The sequence below is a fragment of the Lissotriton helveticus genome, chromosome 2_1 (genome assembly GCF_964261635.1).
Source record: "Lissotriton helveticus chromosome 2_1, aLisHel1.1, whole genome shotgun sequence".
NCBI classification, from domain to species: domain Eukaryota; kingdom Metazoa; phylum Chordata; class Amphibia; order Caudata; family Salamandridae; genus Lissotriton; species Lissotriton helveticus.
In genome coordinates this window covers 62889982-62911754 of record NC_136059.1, presented here as the reverse complement: position 1 = coordinate 62911754, position 21773 = coordinate 62889982, and the positions used below count along the sequence as shown (strand labels likewise).

Here is a 21773-nt window from a genome sequence, read left to right as displayed (position 1 = left end):
ACCAACATCTTACACTTCTCCAGAGCAGGTGTAATGAGAAGAAATGTTTTGTTTTTTATTTTATTTTCCTCCTTCCATGTGTGATGCATTCTGCAGCACACATAGAAAAAGGTAAACACCTCTTCAGTTTATTTTTGTGCAGGAAGGTGCCCCTTCTTACACAAAAACAATCCTGCATGCAACACAGAAACCCTTGTATTAAGGTGCAAGGGTGACTATGTTGGCGCTAGGTAGCAAATTGTGCACCAGTGCAAGGGGGAAGAACGGGAATGCATTCCTGCCCTTTCACATTGGTGTATGCCCTACGCCAATTCCCAGTAAATGAGGGCCCCATTTTCTAACACTGGTGATCAGCGCTAAGGACAGGGCTTGCATTTGGGCAATACCATATAGTAACCTACTGTTCTCTACAACTCTATACTAAGATTAAATCAAGACTTTTCCAATTCTCTCTAATTAGCTCTTAGAGTTTTATCTAACACCATGTATTTTTCTAGAGTACCAGCACCTGCATCAGCACCTGGAATCATTGATTTTGAGCTTCCTAAGCTAGAATCACATACAGTGGCCCAGCTTAAGCATTTTGGCAAGGAGTTTCATGTAACTATGAGAGGCTTCACATCAAAGGTGGAGCTGCAGAAATTCTTGGGAACAACCTGATCCTGGGATCTGTTGTGGATTTGGGACAGCTTTTACAGGGGGACAACAACTTGCCTGAAACAGTAGTGGTTCCCAGAGCAGGGGCAGCACCTCATCACAGAACCTGTCCCCAGAGGAGCTAGCAGACAGGAGGGAGGAGAGGAAGCTTAGGTTTGAACTTACTAAGCTAGAGAAAGAGCAGGCTCTGACTGAGAGGAGTTTACCTCTTGACAGGTGATGTGCAGCCTATGAAGTGTCTCCAAGAGTGCAAAAGCTCCCAGAGGAGTCTTGGGTGATAGTTTATGGAGGTACATGCCCACACTGGTGTGGGACACTTCTTAGACTAGAAGGGGATCAGACATGCTGCACTGCACTGCACTGAACTGAAGGCCATATTAGTCAACAAGTATAGGTTGACTCATGAAAAGATTAGGCAGTGGTTCAGGGCCAGCTACAAGATCACAGATATGGGTGAATTTCTTAGAATATGCTAGCAAGGCACTGTAGGGCAGGGTACAGGACAGCAAGGATGGCAACTATTCTGGGCTGTACAACAATGTTGAAAGAGCACAAGCTTAATATTTGTTTTCCAGTACTGTGCCAAAAACTAGTTGATTGGAAGCTTTCTGACCCCAGGAAGCTTGCTGAAGAGGATGACTTCTGAATCAATACCAGAGTGTCCAAAAAGGTATCTGGGATACTCCCAAAAGGGTGGGCAGGGTTCCTTAAAGAAGAAAGAAGGGGGAGATAAAAAAGAACAAGTTCTCTTCAGGCCCCCATAACAACTCATACGAGAAAGGGTCTCATTTAGTGGTGGGAGGTGAGCTCTACACTGCTCTGCCAGCGGAGCTTTCAAAGTTTTGCTAATGTGTCTGCGCCAGTGCCTGTGGAACACAGAGCAGCTCCTAGAAGGTAAAGTAGCACCTGCCTTCCACCACCCTCATTGGGCGTCTCCTGAGCATTCTGACAGCCAATGAGAATACCACCATTGAATAATAAACAAATTCAAGAGAACTTCGATTGATGAATTTTTTTATTTAAATTCCTGAACACAATTTACTCCTTGCCCAGGGACACATGCAGTGCTAAAGGGGACAAACCCCAATTGGGGAACGGTGCTTCTATTCTAGTCTGTTCACACTCAAGAATCAGAGCGTGACACCCTTTATGCAGGCTACAAATTGAGTGTGATTCAGCACAAGATTGGAATACTGGGTGTTCGCGATCCTCTATATATGTAATGTAAAAGAACAATCCACCTTTGAGGAGTTATTTAGGGCACAGAGGGAGTGCCAAACAGATGAGGGCATGAGGCAACAGGATGAAGCCCAAGCAGCAGGTGATGCCTCTGGAAGCCATCACATTTACTGTGAGGACAACCTACTTTACAGTGAGCCTACAACTCTATTTCATGGGACAACAACATGCTGGCTCATAAAATGTCCTTACTAGGACACCTGGGCCATGACAGGACCTTTGCAAGCCTTGTTTCTCACTTTTATTGGCCTATGATCAAGACTTCCTCAGAGGCATTCTGTAGGACTTGTGCAACCTGCCCATCAGTGGGAAGACATGGGAGAGGCTGAAAGCTCCTCTTAATCCTGTGCCCGTCATTTTGACACAGCCTTTAAGAGGGTGGAAATCAACATTGTTGGACTTATGGATCTCCAGAATGCTTCAGGGAACAGGTTTCTTCTGCTTCTGGTGGATCATGCCGCCAGGTACCCAGAGGACCACAACTGTACCTGCAGTGGCAAAGGCCCCAATGAAGATTTTTACCCGAGTGGGTTTCCCAGAGGAAGTGATGGCTGACTGAGGCACCACCTTCATGTCTGCTTATATGCAGTCAATGTGGAAGAAGTGTGGGGTAACCTACAAGTTCTCCACCACTTACCATCCATAAACAGATGGGTTTGTTGAGAAATTCAACAAGAAGCCTGAAGGGCCTGAGGAATAAGTGGGACATGCTCTTGCCATCCCTTCTGTTTGCATACAGGGAAGTGCCACAGATGGGAGCGGGCTTCAGCCCCTTTAAGCTTTTGTATGGACACCCAGTCAGAGACCCTCTGAGTTTGGTGAAGGATGGGCAGGAGCAAGCTCCAAGGAAGATTCCCTAGGATTTAGTGAACTACATTCTGGCCTTCAGAAGCCAAATGGCCAAGCAAGCTTGACACAACTTAGAATGTTTGTTTTGGTTAAGCACTCCATGAGCGGACATGTTTTTCCAGCTGTCTCCCTTGCGTTCTTTCACCCCCCTCCACAATGCTGTCTCTCACACTTGTGTTTCTCTCCCCCAACGGCACTGGTGTGGCACTCTCTCAACCGTGTACTTTCTCTTTTGCTGCTTCTCACCCAGTTTGCTGTGTTGCTTCTCCTCTCCCTGCCTTGTTGCACTTCTCATTGTGCTTTAGGCTCCACCCCATCTACAACCTGCTCCCGCAGGTTTCTCTAGTTTTGAAGAAACTTTTTTTTATTCACCACTCCATCATGGGTCCATAAAAATACTCGGGCTTGATTCACAAAGAAAGTTACGACTCGTAACTTTCCAAATGCAAAGTCCCTGCAATTGGGGCAGAGCCTCCACTGTCACAGAGGAGTCTCCACATTTGGGGCAGAGTACCCGTATAGTGCAAATTCGAAACAGAGGCTCCTACCCAAGTGCAATGACTCTGCCCCAAATGCAGAGGCTGCACCCCAAGTGCAGGGACTCCGCAGTCAGAAAGTTATGGGTGGTAACTTTCTTTGTGAATCAGGTCCACTGTGTTCTTTTGTACATATGTACAGGATTGTTGAATGCAAGCACGCACCTAAAAGCTTACAAGGCAGTCAAACATTGTGTCTTCTATTTTTAGACATCCTGCACAGCCACCACAATACTGGACAGCACGTCTATGAAGATATTTGTGAAGTCAATAGCTCTTAAAGGCACTATCGATTGGCGTTGCCAATACTTGTTATCTTTTGTTTGTGTATCTTTCAAAATATTGGTCTGGCATGGGGAGCGAAGGTCCCAAGCAACCCTTTTTTAGAGCTTGCTCAAGAATCTTTATTTACTCCATCTACTTAGTTTACAACATAGTGGTTGCTGATATAGCGGACGCAATATTAAAGTGATATATTGTATGTAATATTATATATTGAACTGCCACCAATTTGTTTAGAGCAAATGTACCCAGCATACTCTCAGGAGGGTCACATGAATGTCATTCTAATGATATATTCCGATTCCATGAATGTACATTCATTATGCGGATATTTTGAAAAAATAGGTTCTGTCTATCCTCTACCCAACATGACAATCTTTCATTTATGAATTGTAAACACTAATTTAAAAGCACCCCAAGCACATGCTTGCATTCTTCATTAAAATATGTCACAGTTTGTAGAGCTCTTCAATGCACTCCTTGTACTTCATCATAACCACAGAACGCCTCAGCTTCAAAGTGGGACCTGTGGCCAAAGAAGAGAAGTGTGTTAAAAAACAAGGGACAGCCAAGTGTTTGAAACAGGAACCTGTGGCATTAAAGAAAAGTGTGACAGTGGCTTTTGTAAGTTATCAAAGGGAATATTGTGGTCAATTAATATCATTGTAGGAAATGATCATCATTTGCATGGTGTTCCCCCAGATTTTTGCCTTGAGGTTTTTGGCTGGCTGTAGATCACTGTGCAATTTGCCTCTACTAACCAGCGGTAAAGTATTTGTGCTCTCCCTTGCTATATAAAACAAACAAGGACAACTTTATTTGTGAACAGTTACTAGGGTAATTCAATATAAGTAAAAAACTGTTGTCTGTAGAACTGAATTTAGGAATACTTGCAGTCTATTTTCAAGGTGTTCAGTTGAAATGTATCATAATTAGTATTATGTTGATATATAAACCTTAGTCATAACCCAAAAATGTGCAGATGATGCAGTGCTGGTGTAGGAGAATATATAAGATTGATACCAAATACAATATACATATATATCCCTGGTTATCAACAGTTTGGAACACAGTTCGTTTTCAAAGCTTTTATTCGGTGTTTAAATACCAACCATATAAGCATACATGAAATACGTAGATTAATTGCCACCACCATTACATTTCAAATTTTAGCAAGTGTTTAGCATGGGGAGCTAATTAAAAACGGGTATGTGCAAAAAGGTAACAATATTCAATTTATAGATACATTTCGCAATAAAGTGTCTTGTGCTTACTATATGCATACTTAAATCCTACAACATCCTTACAATATTTACCCTATACATTTTGCAAAATAGTAAAGCCTTTTATGGTTGTAGACAATCAAATAAATATTATGGCGTTTGACGGATATTAACATTGTATATCATGTGCAAGTTACGCAAAAAAGTGACATGTGTAAAGTGACTAATGCATCTTACAAACACAATTATAATAATTAACAATACAAGGTTATGTGCAAATCACGCAAAAAACAATGTCACATGCAAACTCAATGTCTTTTTGTGCAAATTTAGGCATAAAGTGCAGGATACCATAAAAATAGAGAACTCAAGATCTAATAGGTTTTATGGGACAATTGATTTCCTAGCAGCAATACATTTTTAAATATAAGAAGCCACGTAGAAGCAACATCCCAAATTTCCAATGACGATACTAGCCTCATAGCATTGTTAGTGGATCTGATATGATATTTTAAAAACAACGGTTTTAAGTAAAATTTCCTTAAAAAACAATAAAATTTACGAAACATTACAAAATGACAGAAACTTTGCTTAGACATATTATCACATGGCCATAGTAAACTAGTGCTTCTTTTCATGATCGGAAATGCCACAACATGGTGAACAATCCCAAGCCTTAAACGTATCAGAACAAAATGGTGTGAGGTTATTGTTACACCATCTAGATATGATTGAAAACCAGTTTTAAAGTTCAGTTGTTGATAAAATACAACAGTTGGTTGTAACTTAAGTAAACTTTCTCTGGTCTCACGTTTGTGGCCCAGGAATGTTTCCCTGAGCTCCCTTTTAGCAATTATGGCCGCATATTCTGGTTTGGTAAAGATATTGCAATTAAATAAAAGGCTATACCAATGATGGATGCAGCTCAGCCAAGGAATACGTAAACAGTGGTCGAGCTTTAAACAGTCTTTGATAATGCATTGTGTAAGTGCAGTTTCATTTTTTGCACAGATGGAACGCAATAATAAAAGAGGACAAAGTGCTGCCAAATCTGAGATATAGTTTAGACCCACTTCCTGATGTATTAGTTCTGTGGAAGCCGATGGTGGTACACTCAACAAGCGTTTAAGGAAATTATTTTCGTCTTGTTGTAGTGTTTGATCATGGTGGTGACCCCAAATTCATGCTCCATAAAGTGCAGAGGACACGCATCTAGCATTATATATAGTCACCATGTCTTTAATTCTTCGTGCTCCCACTTTTGAAGAGAATCTAAAAATACTATTGGTATTCCTACTCATTATATGGAGAATGTTAACATATTCATGTGACCATTTCCCATTTTCTGCAAATGTAACACCAAGATAACAAAAGGATTTAACTGATTGCATTCTTGTTCCTTCTAAATAAAAAGCCTTTCCGAGTTTTGTTACTCTATTTCCACATGACATTACAAATGTTCTGGATTTGTTAATTCTAAGTTACCTGTGATTAATAAAAAGTGTAAAATTATCGATAAGACGCTGGAGGCCGATAGGGGTGCGTGATAATAAAACTGCATCATCTGCGTATAATAAAATTGGGACAACTTGGCCATCAATCAAAGGGGCATCCGCTGGTATTTGTTTTAATACTGTATCCACCTGATTAATAAACATTGAAAACAAAAATGGGGCAAGTACACACCCCTGGCGGATGCCTCTTTTAACTTTAAACAGGGGAGTACCTTCGCCTGCCGGGCCATGGCGCACTTTAATAGACAATTTCTCGTAGACCCTCGGCAAAAAGTATACAATTTCTTTCGGGGTGCCATTATCCAGCAATATTTGCCACAATATGGAGTGGTCCACGCGATCGAAAGTGCTACTAAGGTCCGCAAAACACAAATTACCCCCTTTGGTCAGTGTATATTTACTAATAAGTAAATCCAGATTAACACAATGTTCCAAAGTGCCCAAACCGGCCCTAAATCCATATTTAGCTGGAGATAGGATTTTGTTTTCTTCAGCCCACACTTCGAGTCTTTTCAACATGACCCTACTCATCACTTTGAGCTATGAGTCCAACAGTGAAATAGGTCAATAGTTGCATGCCTTGGATTTGGAACCTTTTTTAAACAAGGAGATAATTAATGATTGCCCCCATGTAGGCGGAAACTGGCCTTCTACTGCAGCGTTAAAAATCTTCACTAATATTGGAGCCCAGAGATCCATTTCGTTCTTATATAGATCGATGGGCACCCCATCAGGCCCTAGAGCTTTACCTCCTTTACTGTCCACTAGCCCTTCATAGACTTCCTCTAGGTTTATCGATAGGGGTATTGTGGGCCAGATAGAGTCGGTGATAAGTTGGTATCACTCCTCTCAGGGTTAAAAATCGATGTATAATATTCAATCCAAACATCACTTTAAACATACGAGGTTAGACCTGGTTGACTATTATCCTTTAAGAAAGGACAGTTAACCGTCTCCCAGAACAGTTTACTATTGTTTGTGGCTACCGCTAAGCTAAATTTGTCCCTTGCCTCATTTTGCAATTCTTTTTTCCGGGCCCCAATAATGCATTTATAGTTGGAGTGTAGGTCTTTAATATTCTCTTTATTGCGAGGCGCAGTTCATGTTAGGGGATTATATTTCTGTTTATATTTCTGTTTATATTTCCTTCATTTCATTCTGTAACAAGGGAACAGGGTTTTTAAACCCAATTTCTATTGTAAGACCTCTTCTGGACGACATGAAAAACAATATAATGTCTACCAAGGAGTGAAATAGTGGGTCTTAGCTAACACATAGCACTAATCATTGTACAATTCAGCGGAATACATTGAAGTTAGACTACAGGTATTCCTGGAATGAGTTCCACAGGACAACTGTTTTTAATATCATTGAATTACCCATCTCACTTTGGGCATTTAGGGTTGTCCTTGTTTGGCTTATGTAGGTAGCAGCAGGCAGTATCCAGCAAATACATTGCTGTGATATACCTGAATTACACATTACACATTACAACAGTGTCAGCGGGTACAGCTAAAGAAGCTCTGTATCACACTGATGAATTTATATCAGAGATAGTAGGGGGACCTTCCTTTCTTTGGTTAAGTGCCACTCTTACCACAAATACCCAATATGACCTGGATGAACTAAAGAAACCTAAAAGAGAGGCAGCTAGGAGTCAACAACATCATCAACTATTGACAGAGTCTTTGAGGGCTGTTATTTTTCCTGTAGGATTGCAATTGAGAAAGAAACCAATTATTTTTCCCCAGGGTGAACAACTCCTGTTATTCAGTGTTGCCAAAACAATGCTGAATTATCACAAAAGTCAGCTAGATTACACAGAATTCCATGAGTAGAATACTGCTAGTTTCTACGTGCAAAAATGCCCTCTCATACCCAAAATGAACACAAGGATGCATTTTGCGTTAACAAATAGAGCTGAATGCAAGAGAACATAAATAGCAAGCATAAGCAGTTGCTCTCTCTCAATAAATGTGTATTTGTGGTACGTTTTTTCAGCCCTAAATTGCTCCTAATTACATTGCATTAGTATCTGTAAATCTGCATCAGACAGTAATATAGAATTATTGAAATTACTAAAATTACTTTGGAGTAATTGAAATTCCGCCCAGGCGTGGAAGGGTATACTCAGATGTGAGTCCCTTGCTCATTGCACCATCAGGATTCAAGCAAGCCGGGCCGACGACGGCTGAAAATGCCAGAAACCGGTCCCCGGAAGCTTGTTTCCTTCCCAGTGTAAGAATTGGCTTGGTAGTTTGGTTTGCCCTGTTCCCATGATGCACTGGGACAGGAACAGACTAATTTGCATTTAACCAGGTTCTGAACTGGGATGGTGCAGTGAGCTAAAAAACGGTGTTGGATCTAGCCCTGATCTCTTGACTGGGTGAGAGTATTCTGCTTAATTCAGAAACTCTGTCCATCACCACCCCTTGTTGTTAAATAATTTTTACTTGAAACAAGAAAAGTTAGCAACATTTCATTAGGAATATCTGTTCACTTTATTGCATTGTGTTGGGCATAGAAACTACCCTATATAAAAATGCATTCAATTTAAGATGCATTTATAGTTGGAGTGTAGGTCTTTAATATTCTCTTTATTGCGAGGCGCAGTTCATGTTAGGGGATTATATTTCTGTTTATATTTCTGTTTATATTTCCTTCATTTCATTCTGTAACAAGGGAACAGGGTTTTTAAACCCAATTTCTATTGTAAGACCTCTTCTGGACGACATGAAAAACAATATAATGTCTACCAAGGAGTGAAATAGTGGGTCTTAGCTAACACATAGCACTAATCATTGTACAATTCAGCGGAATACATTGAAGTTAGACTACAGGTATTCCTGGAATGAGTTCCACAGGACAACTGTTTTTAATATCATTGAATTACCCATCTCACTTTGGGCATTTAGGGTTGTCCTTGTTTGGCTTATGTAGGTAGCAGCAGGCAGTATCCAGCAAATACATTGCTGTGATATACCTGAATTACACATTACACATTACAACAGTGTCAGCGGGTACAGCTAAAGAAGCTCTGTATCACACTGATGAATTTATATCAGAGATAGTAGGGGGACCTTCCTTTCTTTGGTTAAGTGCCACTCTTACCACAAATACCCAATAGCCCTGATCTCTTGACTGGGTGAGAGTATTCTGCTTAATTCAGAAACTCTGTCCATCACCACCCCTTGTTGTTAAATGTTTTGTCCACCCTAAGCGTGGAAGGGTATACTAGATGTGAGTCCCTTGCTCATTGCACCATCAGGATTCAAGCAAGCCGGGCCGACGACGGCTGAAAATGCCAGAAACTGGTCCCCGGAAGCTTGTTTCCTTCCCAGTGTAAGAATTGGCTTGGTAGTTTGGTTTGCCCTGTTCCCATCATGCACTGGGACAGGAACAGACTAATTTGCATATAACCAGGTTCTGAACTGGGATGGTGCAGTGAGCTAAAAAACGGTGTTGGATCTAGCCCTGGTCTCTTGACTGGGTGAGAGTATTCTGCTTAATTCAGAAACTCTGTCCATCACCACCCCTTGTTGTTAAATGTTTTGTCCACCCCAAGCGTGGAAGGGTATACTCAGATGTGAGTCCCTTGCTCATTGCACCATCAGGATTCAAGCAAGCCGGGCCGACGACGGCTGAAAATGCCAGAAACCGGTCCCCGGAAGCTTGTTTCCTTCCCAGTGTAAGAATTGGTTTGGTAGTTTGGTTTGCCCTGTTCCCATCATGCACTGGGACAGGAACAGACTAATTTGCATATAACCAGGTTCTGAACTGGGATGGTGCAGTGAGGTAAAAAACGGTGTTGGATCTAGCCCTGATCTCTTGACTGGGTGAGAGTATTCTGCTTAATTCAGAAACTCTGTCCATCACCACCCCTTGTTGTTAAATGTTTTGTCCACCCCAAGCGTGGAAGGGTATACTCAGATGTGAGTCCCTTGCTCATTGCACCATCAGGATTCAAGCAAGCCGGGCCGACGACGGCTGAAAATGCCAGAAACCGGTCCCCGGAAGCTTGTTTCCTTCCCAGTGTAAGAATTGGCTTGGTAGTTTGGGTTGCCCTGTTCCCATCATGCACTGGGACAGGAACAGACTAATTTGCATATAACCAGGTTCTGAACTGGGATGGTGCAGTGAGCTAAAAAAACGGTGTTGGATCTAGCCCTGATCTCTTGACTGGGTGAGAGTATTCTGCTTAATTCAGAAACTCTGTCCATCACCACCCCTTGTTGTTAAATGTTTTGTCCACCCCAAGCGTGGAAGGGTATACTCAGATGTGAGTCCCTTGCTCATTGCACCATCAGGATTCAAGCAAGCCGGGCCGACGACGGCTGAAAATGCCAGAAACCGGTCCCCGGAAGCTTGTTTCCTTCCCAGTGTAAGAATTGGCTTGGTAGTTTGGTTTGCCCTGTTCCCATCATGCACTGGGACAGGAACAGACTAATTTGCTTATAACCAGGTTCTGAACTGGGATGGTGCAGTGAGCTAAAAAACGGTGTTGGATCAAGCCCTGATCTCTTGACTGGGTGAGAGTATTCTGCTTAATTCAGAAACTCTGTCCATCACCACCCCTTGTTGTTAAATGTTTTGTCCACCCTAAGCGTGGAAGGGTATACTCAGATGTGAGTCCCTTGCTCATTGCACCATCAGGATTCAAGCAAGCCGGGCCGACGACGGCTGAAAATGCCAGACACCGGTCCCCGGAAGCTTGTTTCCTTCCCAGTGTAAGAATTGGCTTGGTAGTTTGGTTTGCCCTGTTCCCATCATGCACTGGGACAGGAACAGACTAATTTGCATATAACCAGGTTCTGAACTGGGATGGTGCAGTGAGCTAAAAAACGGTGTTGGATCTAGCCCTGATCTCTTGACTGGGTGAGAGTATTCTGCTTAATTCAGAAACTCTGTCCATCACCACCCCTTGTTGTTAAATGTTTTGTCCACCCTAAGCGTGGAAGGGTATACTCAGATGTGAGTCCCTTGCTCATTGCACCATCAGGATTCAAGCAAGCCGGGCCGACGACGGCTGAAAATGCCAGAAACTGGTCCCCGGAAGCTTGTTTCCTTCCCAGTGTAAGAATTGGCTTGGTAGTTTGGTTTGCCCTGTTCCCATCATGCACTGGGACAGGAACAGACTAATTTGCATATAACCAGGTTCTGAACTGGGATGGTGCAGTGAGCTAAAAAAACGTGTTGGATCTAGCCCTGATCTCTTGACTGGGTGAGAGTATTCTGCTTAATTCAGAAACTCTGTCCATCACCACCCCTTGTTGTTAAATGTTTTGTCCACCCTAAGCGTGGAAGGGTATACTCAGATGTGAGTCCCTTGCTCATTGCACCATCAGAATTCAAGCAAGCCGGGCCGACGACGGCTGAAAATGCCAGAAACCGGTCCCCGGAAGCTTGTTTCCTTCCCAGTGTAAGAATTGGCTTGGTAGTTTGGTTTGCCCTGTTCCCATGATGCACTGGGACAGGAACAGACTAATTTGCATTTAACCAGGTTCTGAACTGGGATGGTGCAGTGAGCTAAAAAACGGTGTTGGATCTAGCCCTGATCTCTTGACTGGGTGAGAGTATTCTGCTTAATTCAGAAACTCTGTCCATCACCACCCCTTGTTGTTAAATGTTTTGTCCACCCTAAGCGTGGAAGGGTATACTCAGATGTGAGTCCCTTGCTCATTGCACCATCAGGATTCAAGCAAGCCGGGCCGACGACGGCTGAAAATGCCAGAAACTGGTCCCCGGAAGCTTGTTTCCTTCCCAGTGTAAGAATTGGCTTGGTAGTTTGGTTTGCCCTGTTCCCATCATGCACTGGGACAGGAACAGACTAATTTGCATATAACCAGGTTCTGAACTGGGATGGTGCAGTGAGCTAAAAAAACGTGTTGGATCTAGCCCTGATCTCTTGACTGGGTGAGAGTATTCTGCTTAATTCAGAAACTCTGTCCATCACCACCCCTTGTTGTTAAATGTTTTGTCCACCCTAAGCGTGGAAGGGTATACTCAGATGTGAGTCCCTTGCTCATTGCACCATCAGAATTCAAGCAAGCCGGGCCGACGACGGCTGAAAATGCCAGAAACCGGTCCCCGGAAGCTTGTTTCCTTCCCAGTGTAAGAATTGGCTTGGTAGTTTGGTTTGCCCTGTTCCCATGATGCACTGGGACAGGAACAGACTAATTTGCATTTAACCAGGTTCTGAACTGGGATGGTGCAGTGAGCTAAAAAACGGTGTTGGATCTAGCCCTGATCTCTTGACTGGGTGAGAGTATTCTGCTTAATTCAGAAACTCTGTCCATCACCACCCCTTGTTGTTAAATAATTTTTACTTGAAACAAGAAAAGTTAGCAACATTTCATTAGGAATATCTGTTCACTTTATTGCATTGTGTTGGGCATAGAAACTACCCTATATAAAAATGCATTCATTTTAAGAACTTCAAGTCTTTACCGTTTCTGAGACTTCTTGAATAGGAGGCAAGTTCTACCACTTGCCCTTGGAGAAACTCACAAAAGAAATTGCAGAAAGCTCAGTCCAGTCCTTTCACTGCCCAAGACAGAAGCAGTCACAGCAGGCCAACACAGCAAAGCACACAGCAAATTGGTAGTCCCTCCTCACAGCTCCTCCAGTTCTTCTTATTGGCAGTCATCTTGGGTCCAAAAGAGTTCTATAGCATAGGAGTTTGGGCCCCAGTTTTTATAGCCCAAAATCCTTTGTTCTCTGGGGTCAGAGAGTGTCTGTGCCCAGCCAGAACCAGTTCTGTCCTCTCTAATGCAGCTTTCTGGCAAGGGGTGGAAACAGCATTGTCTGAGGCAGACCAGGCCCATTCTCCTCCCCCTACTCTAAATGCAGCCCAGGTCTATTCAGCCCATGCCTGACCCATCTAGACTCCCTGGAGCCACTACTCCCCCCAGCCCCTGTCATCCCAAAACCAGGCAGTCAATCCACAAACCCAGCAGAGGCACACAGGTGGGGCTAAGCAAGAAAATACCTACTTTCTAAAAGTGGTATTTTCAAACACAGAATGCAAAAATCACCTTTACTGCATCTTTAGATTCTGAGTTTAGTCATATTAAACTTTATTTGTCTACCTTGTTCTTAGGGGTAGTACTATTTATAAGATCTTATAAACAAACTCCACATTCTGTCCTATGGTAACAGGTAGCCTTGCAATAGTGAAAAATGAAATTGGCAGTAATTCACTATCACGACATGCCACATTCACCAGGACATGTCCTACCTTTCACATACACTGCATCCTACCCGCAGGGGTACCTTGGGCCTACCTTAGGGGTGACTGATAAGTAAGAAAGAAAAGGATAGGGCCTGGCTATCAGGTACACTTGCCAAGTTGACATGGCAATACCACACTGCACACAGACTCTGCAATGGCAGGCCAGAGTTACATTTACAGGCTGCTTGTGTGGGTGGCACAATGAGTGCCGCAAGCCCACTAGCAGCATCTGATTTACGGGTCCTGGGCACACACAGTGCACTGTACTAGCGACTGACTAGTAAATCAAATAAGCCAATAATTGAAACACCAATCCATGACAGCAATTTACAATAGGAGCACTTGCACTTCAACACTGAACAGAAGTCAGAAAGTGCACAGAGACACTAAACCAGCAAAAACAGAGTCAAAACCGGGACGTCAGAAAGCAAAAAGACAGGGGAAACACGTCAAAAGATGCTAATTCTAACACATACAATTTACAGCCGACTCTATATTCAACATCTCTGAACATATACTAAACGAGTGATGAGGAATTGCTCCCCCAAAAAAAGTCTGGGGTTTGTTATGACTGAGAAACCGAATTTGGAGCCTGGATTTAGCCATGAGGTAAGAGAAGGAGAGTCTTACACTGCTGCTACGGCGGATGCGGTGAGTTTTCACAAGGGAGAAGGAGGAGGAGCACAGATGTCTAGATGATTGGTGGAAGTTCAGATGGGGGTTGATATAGGCTGGTCCTTGGTTGTGCAAGGCTTTGTCAGTGTGGATTAGCATATTGAAATGAAGTATCTTCTATATGGGGAGCCAGTGGGGTTTCTATAGTTGAGGGGTGATGTGGGTCCATTTGGGAAAGTCATAGATGAGTCTGGCCTCTGATTTCTGTATGGTTTGCAGTCTCTTCAAGAGGTGAATTGGCATCCCTGGATACAGTGCATTGTGGTAGTTCAGGCAGCTAGTGACTAGGGCTTGAGTGACAGTATGTCTGGTGTTGATGGCGAGCCATTTGAAGATTTTCCCAAGCATGCAAAGGATGATGGAACATGCAGATAAGACTGCACTGATCTGGGTTTTTATGATGAATTTGCTGTTTAGGATAATGTTAAAGTTACAAGCATGTTCCACCAGTTCAGGTAATGTTCCTAGTTCCAAGGGCCACCAGGAGTCATCCACGGGGAGATACTGTTACCGAAGATCAGCACTTTCAATTTGCCGGTGTTGAGTTTCAGACAGTTGTTTTCATTCAGTCAGCAATGTACATCATACACCTGTGGGAGTTGGCTCTCGTGGAGGTAGGTACTTCTGAGAGAGAAAAGTGGAGCTGGTTGTCATCTGCGTAGGATATGATGTTTAATTCATGGGCATTGGTAAGCATTGGTATAACGTAAGCATTGAACAGCATATGACGGCTGCAGATGATTCTTGCTGTGAGGAAGGAAGTGATCCACTTTAGGGTGTCTCCTTGGATTGTGATACTATGTAGTCTTTTGATCAGGGTGTGGTGGGATATGGTGTTGAAAGCTGCAGAGAGGTCAAGGATGATCAGGGCTGCCATTTCTCCCTGATCGAGGAGGGTTCTGGTGTCATTGATGGTAGTGAAGAGGACGATTTTGGTACTGTGATTGGTGTGGAATCATGATGGGGAGGTGTCCAGGAGATGGTTGTTCTCCAGGTGTTCTGTGAGATTGTGGCTGATGGCTTTTTTGAGACCTTTGGTTGGGAGGGTAGGCAGAAAGATGGATCAGTAGTATTTGAGTTTGCTGGGGTCAGCAGATGGCTTCTTTAGAAGGGATGTGACTTCTGCGTGTTTCTATTCTCTGGGGAAGGTGGCCATGATGATGAATGCATTGAAGAGGGATTTGATCTTCTTGCTACAGAGGTTAAAAATCTGATGAGGACAAGGGTCCATGGGGTCCTGAGTAGAATGAGTTCATGATAGCTATGGTGTTCTGTTTGTAAGCTAGTTCCAGGTGGTGAGAAGGTAATCCGGGCTTTACTTCTGTGGGAGCGAGATAGCCGAAGAGGGCAGAATGGATGTGCTGGGGTTAAATGTCGAGTGTGGACATATTGTCACGGAAGAAGTCCGCCAGGGTGCTGTAAAGTTCCTGGGAAAGGATGATGATGTTTTTCATGACTGAGGGTTGGAGTATGCTATAACAAATATGAAAATGTATTTGCTGTGGTTGGATCTGGCTTTAATGCGGTCCGGTGGATCTATTACCTTTGCTGGCCTTGATTGGGGCTACTCTGTTGGTGTAATTGGTGAACCAAGTGGTGACGTTCTTGTAGTTCTTTTCCAGGTTGGGTGCAGTGTCAGCTTGTAAAGTGCTGAGGGTGTCGGTCCACTGGCACGCTGCCACTGAGCACCAGCTGCTTTGGGGGAAGTCAGTGGCTTTGGGTGGTGTGGGGGTCTGGTGATTATGAAGTCGAAAGATTGTGTGGTCTGTCCATGTGAGCTCAGTGACATGACTGCATCTGACTCTATCGCTGGCTGTGAAGATGGAATCAAGCATGTGTCCTGGTTTGTGTGAGGGGTTGGTAAATGGCTGGGTGAGACTGAAGTTGTCCATGCTTTCAAGTAGGTTAGCGGTGGTGGTGACGTTGAGGTCGTAGTGGTGGAAACTGAGGTTTACAAGGAAAATGTCATATTCAGAATCATGCCCCAAGTGTCATACAAAGCTGTAATCAATGTCCCTCAGCAAAGGCTACAAGGAAGGCAAATCCAGCCTTCATTTGACTTATCTGCTAAACTGGAGATACAGCTGATGTTTCTTTAGTGAACTTTGCTTCTATTGTTCAGAATAGAAATGCAGGTGTGACCATCTGTGAAAGTTGAATTAGGCTGCCTTCGGTGCTAATAGTAGCCCAGATAACCCTTTCATTGCTAGGCCTTCACTCTCCCCAACCCATGCTAAGCCTTTGTTTGGCTCTTTGGTGTAGTTCGCGCTTAAGCACCCATGACGTTTTGTACACATAAGGTATCCATGGCAAATTTGTGCCTTTTTCTCCAACATCCTAAGGATTCTGAAGGTACACAAGGTTTGTAGTGCTGCGTGAGTCTGTGTGTATTATTCTTTGTGGGATCAACAAAGGGTTTGCGGCGCTAAAATCACATACTTGAATCAGAAAAACAACTTTTTCAACACAATGTTGGCATTTTACTGAGACATTGCCAATCCTCCCAAATGTTAGTGCATTCAACCTCTTTCCAGTCAGTGCTAGAAGTGGGTGTGAAACCCATGGTGGATCCCGGAATGTTATACATTTCTGAAAAGTAGACAAAATACTGAATTCTGCAAGGGGTCATATGTGTAGATCCTTGAACGTTTTCCTATAAAAAGTAACAGTTGAAATAAGAAAAATATTGAAATGGAGTTGGAAAAATAACAGCTGTAGGAAAGTGCCTCTTTTGGACATTGTTAGCCCCCATTTTTTGCCTTGAAAATGATGTTGTTTCAACTGGAAGTGCACAGAGTTTTGACTGAAAGTGCACCCTGTGCCAGATCTCCTTCCATAAACTGTTCCTGTTGTTTCAGCAATTGACACCCAATTAGCTCACATATAAGCCCCTAGAAAAAGGTAACCTGGTACCAAGGGCCTAGTGGTTAAAGAGGGTCCCTAAGAGCTGCAGCATGAATTGTGCCACCATAAAGGACCCCTCGTCAATCAAACGTACACTGTCACTGCAGCCTACATGTTTTGGTGCAGACAAAACTGAAGAGTCTACATGGCACACATCCCTGTGTGCCATGCCCATGGAAACTGCATGAGATATAGGTAAGACACCCCTCAAGAAGGCTTTAGCCTTAAGGCAATGTGCACCATATCTCCTGTGAGGGCATATCTGCTCATCCCTTCCTGGATATTGTAAAGTTACCAGGGAAGCAATAGTAAACACATAGGCTGGTCAACCTCCGGAGACTGGTAACCATAGCTGCTGCTTTTTACTTATAAGCAGCCCATGTGCAATTGCCCGTGGACCTACGGATTTGTACTGGGCACCTGACCTAAAATTTGCACCCTGCACCCGGTTGGCCCTGTCCCCTGTGTGTTGTCAGTGTACTGTTGGTGCAAAACCCAACCTTGCCCAATACTGACCTTAACTTCCAAACAACGCTCTTGTAAGTGAATGTTGCCTATAAGTATGTTGAATGTTTTCTTCCTTCCAAAGGTAACCTTGCAAATTGTCCACTTTTTACATTGAAAAGTAATTCAATTGCAAAACGTATTTACCTGGGATGAAGTTCTGTGGTTCTATAAATAAATATAACCAAGGATTATTTTTATCAATTGGTCTCAGATGTATTCATTGAGTGTGTGTCTCATTTATTATCACTGTGTGTACAATACATGCTTAACACTACCCTCTGATAATCTTAACTGCTCATTACAAGTTCCCCAGCTCCATGAAGGCATCACTGAAATGTGGGATGTGTGGTGCCAAACATCTCAGCATAGTAAACCTGCACTGATTCCAGTGCCAGATTAATACCAAAAATGCACATATAGGACCCTTACGAGGAGCTCCCTGAATCCTACCAATCCTTAGTGTAGTCCTCGACTGGCCTGAGTCAGCCCGCTACCACCAGACAGTGTTCTGATCACATGGGGAGGATGCCTGCATATTGTGAGGTTGGGAACAATGCCTTTCACGGTCGACAGTGTCACACCTCTCCAGGGTCAGGAAAAGCCGTTCCTGGTAGGGGGCTTCAAAGGCCTTGCCACATTTGTAATGGGACCCAAGCCTCTCCTGTTAGAGGGAGCAGAAACTCCTAATGTCCTCAACTCTTGTTGGCAGGAGGACAGACAGTAAAACATAGAAAGAATAGGAGGTGTGCCCCCCTTTGCCAACTCTTCCCCTCAGGTGCTAGAACCAAGGGGAAGTACACTTTTCAGTACCAACCATCATAAAGATGGTTGGAATATCCAATCAGGGCTACAACTATGTCTCCCCTTCCTTAGGAGGTGGTATAATGGAGGGTGTGGACACCCCATGTGAGGGGCCCAATGGCCCTGTCACTCCCTTGTAATGCTCCTAAATCTAGTATTGATGTGGTACCCCAAGACCCTGAAGTTCAGTTCCTGGTGACATAAGAAGAGCCTGATACCACAGAGTCGCACCTACAGAGAAGACTGCAGAGACCGACTGAATTAGCCCCAGCCCTACGGCCTGTCTGCTGCCCTCGATAATCTTGCACCAAAAGATGACTTGTCCTGCAATCCAGCAACCTTCAGAACTTTGTGTGAACTGCCTGCCTTTGATAAAGTCCAAGATATCCCAAGAACAGTGGACCAGTTCACAAAGCAACCATCTTCAAAGTAAAGACTCTGCGACCTGAAAAACTGTGAAGCCTGCCCCCAGTTCCCCCTGTGGACCCAAGGTTCTGGCCCAAGTTCAAGTGGCCCACTGGTTCCAGCAAGGTTCCTCAGCACTCCAGAGCCCGAGTCGACCATCAGCTGACCTCTCCCGGACTCCTCGACATTGCCTGCAGCCTCTGCATGGAGACCCGACTCACAAGCGACATACTCCAGTAAGCTGTGTCTGGCATGGAAAAGGCACCCCTGCACCCGTCTCCTGGGCCTTGATGAAGAGGACAAAAGGTGTCTCCGCATCCCTAAGCATCGCAACTTACCTCTACAGTTGTTGTCAAAGGCCTCCTTAATCCCACTTTCAGTGGCTGGTATACCATTTGAAAGGGTAGGGATCAACATTGTTGGTCCCTTTGACCCTCGTACATCATCAGGGAACAGATATATTCTAGTGGTAATGGATCATGCCACCAGGTATCCCTAGGCTATTCTCTTTAGGACAACCACTGTTCCTGCAGTGGCTAGGGCCTTCATTGGCATTTTAACAGGGTGGGCTTCCCTAAAGAGTTGGTGTCAGACAGAGGTACAAACCTCATGTGTGCTATCTAATCGAGAAGATGGGTAAGTAGAAGCAGTGGTCTTGTTAGACACCCTCAGTGCCCACCCCCAGACTGATTGCAGGCAAGTCCTGAATCAGTTTTCTAAGATCTTCTCTTTGAACCCTGGTCAGTCTAGCTGGTGTATCCACGATGTGAACACTGGTGAAAGCCTACCTGTCAAGAATAAAATATATCGTCAGTATGATCATGTGAAAAATAGCATCAAAGCTGAAGTATGTAAAATGCTGGAATTGGAGTCATAGAGCCATCTCAGAGCTCCTGGGCCAGCCCAGTTGTCTTAGTCCCAAACCTCATACATTTGGTGGTAAGAGAGAAATTAGGTTTCGTTATGTTATGGTATGTTATATAGTTTATAGAGCGCACGGCTGCCCCAACAAAGGGGCATCCCAGCGCTAATAACAGTTGAATGCAGAGGATCACCATGAAAGGCATAGGGACCTACAGTGAGGGAAAGAGATGAGTGTTTGTTGCCTTACCGAATGCGATGTAGCTATTTAGGCTGTGGATGGACAGTGGGAGAGAGTTCCAAAGTATGGCTGCCAGTGTGCAGAAGGCACCCCCCCTAGCCCGTGCTCTCTTTACCCTAGGAACAATCGACAGATGTTGGCCCATAGAGCAAAGTTGGCGGGAGGGGATGCAGGGCGAGAGCAGGGTAGCCTGAATGGCAGGTGAAGAGGAGTTCAGGATTTTAAAAGCGAAGCAGAGGGACTTAAATTCCACGCGTCTGGCCACCGGCAACCAATGTATAGTCATCAATGGAGCGCACACCGCTAGCCCCTCCTCCGGATCGCCCCTCGGGACTCTGGTACTTGTAGTTCTTTAGTGGATCACCCAGGTGGGTGCAAGTCGATACTTGTTGGACTGATGAATCTCTAGACCCGATACATGTCCCGGGTTTTAGGATATCGCCCGAGACATGTCTCGGGTTTCAGGATAACTTCCCTCATCAGTAGAGAAAGATCGTTAGGGGTGGAAGAGAAGGCCGCCACACAACAGTCAAAGGCCTCGATGCCAGAACCGGCACGCAGGTGCGTCGTCCAAGAGCCCGTCGGCCCAAAGCTCAAGGGAGCCATATTGTGTTTAGTCATCAATGGAGCGCACACCGCTAGCCCCTCCTCCGGATCGCCCCTCGGGACTCTGGTACTTGTAGTTCTTTAGTGGATCTCCCAGGTGGGTGCAAGTCGGTACTTGTTGGACTGATGAATCTCTATACCCGATGCATGTCCCGGGTTTTAGGATATCGCCCGAGACATGTCTCAGGTTTCGGGATAACTTCCCTCATCAGTAGAGAAAGATCGTTAGGGGTGGAAGAGAAGGCCGCCACACAACAGTCAAAGGCCTCGATGCCAGAACCGGCACGCAGGTGCGTCGTCCAAGAGCCTGTCGGCCCAAAGCTCAAGGGAGCCATATTGTGTTTAGTCATCAATGGAGCGAACACCGCTAGCCCCTCCTCCGGATCGCCCCTCAGGACTCTGGTACTTGTAGTTCTTTAGTGGATCATCCAGGTGGGTGCAAGTCGGTACTTGTTGGACTGATGAATCTCTAGACCCGATACATGTCCCGGGTTTTAGGATATCGCCCGAGACATGTCTCGGGTTTCGGGATAACTTCCCTCATCTGTAGAGAAAGATCGTTAGGGGTGGAAGAGAAGGCCGCCACACAACAGTCAAAGGCCTCGATGCCAGAACCGGCACGCAGGTGCGTCGTCCAAGAGCCCGTCGGCCCAAAGCTCAAGGGAGCAATATTGTGTTTAGTCATCAATGGAGCGCACACCGCTAGCCCCTCCTCCGGATCGCCCCTCGGGACTCTGGTACTTGTAGTTCTTTAATGGATCACCCAGGTGGGTGCAAGTCGGCACTTGTTGGACTGATGAATCTCTAGACCCGAGTCCCGGGTTTTAGGATATCGCCCGAGACATGTCTCGGGTTTCGGGATAACTTCCCTCATCAGTAGAGAAAGATCGTTAGGGGTGGAAGAGAAGGCCGCCACACAACAGTCAAAGGCCTCGATGCCAGAACCGGCACGCAGGTGCGTCGTCCAAGAGCCCGTCGGCCCAAAGCTCAAGGGAGCCATATTGTGTTTAGTCATCAATGGAGCGCACACCGCTAGCCCCTCCTCCGGATCGCCCTTCAGGACTCTGGTACTTGTAGTTCTTTAGTGGATCAACCAGGTGGGTGCAAGTCGGTACTTGTTGGACTGATGAATCTCTAGACCCGATACATGTCCCGGGTTTTAAGATTTCGCCCGAGACATGTCTCGGGTTTCGGGATAACTTCCCTCATCAGTAGAGAAAGATCGTTAGGGGTGGAAGGGAA

The 21773-nt window shown here is 44.7% G+C and overlaps 1 protein-coding gene across 1 annotated transcript in view; it reads right to left on the bottom strand.

Moving 5' to 3' along the window:
- Positions 1–1654: 1654 nt before the first annotated feature.
- LOC144817708 (long-chain-fatty-acid--CoA ligase ACSBG2-like) overlaps positions 1655–21773 on the bottom strand; it is a 254229-nt gene continuing 234110 nt past the window's right edge. Inside the window, exon 11 of the mRNA XM_078674470.1 lies at positions 1655–4089. Within this exon, the coding sequence (XP_078530596.1) occupies positions 4013–4089 (77 nt within the window). The 3' untranslated portion in view covers positions 1655–4012. The remainder of the gene's footprint in view (positions 4090–21773) is intronic.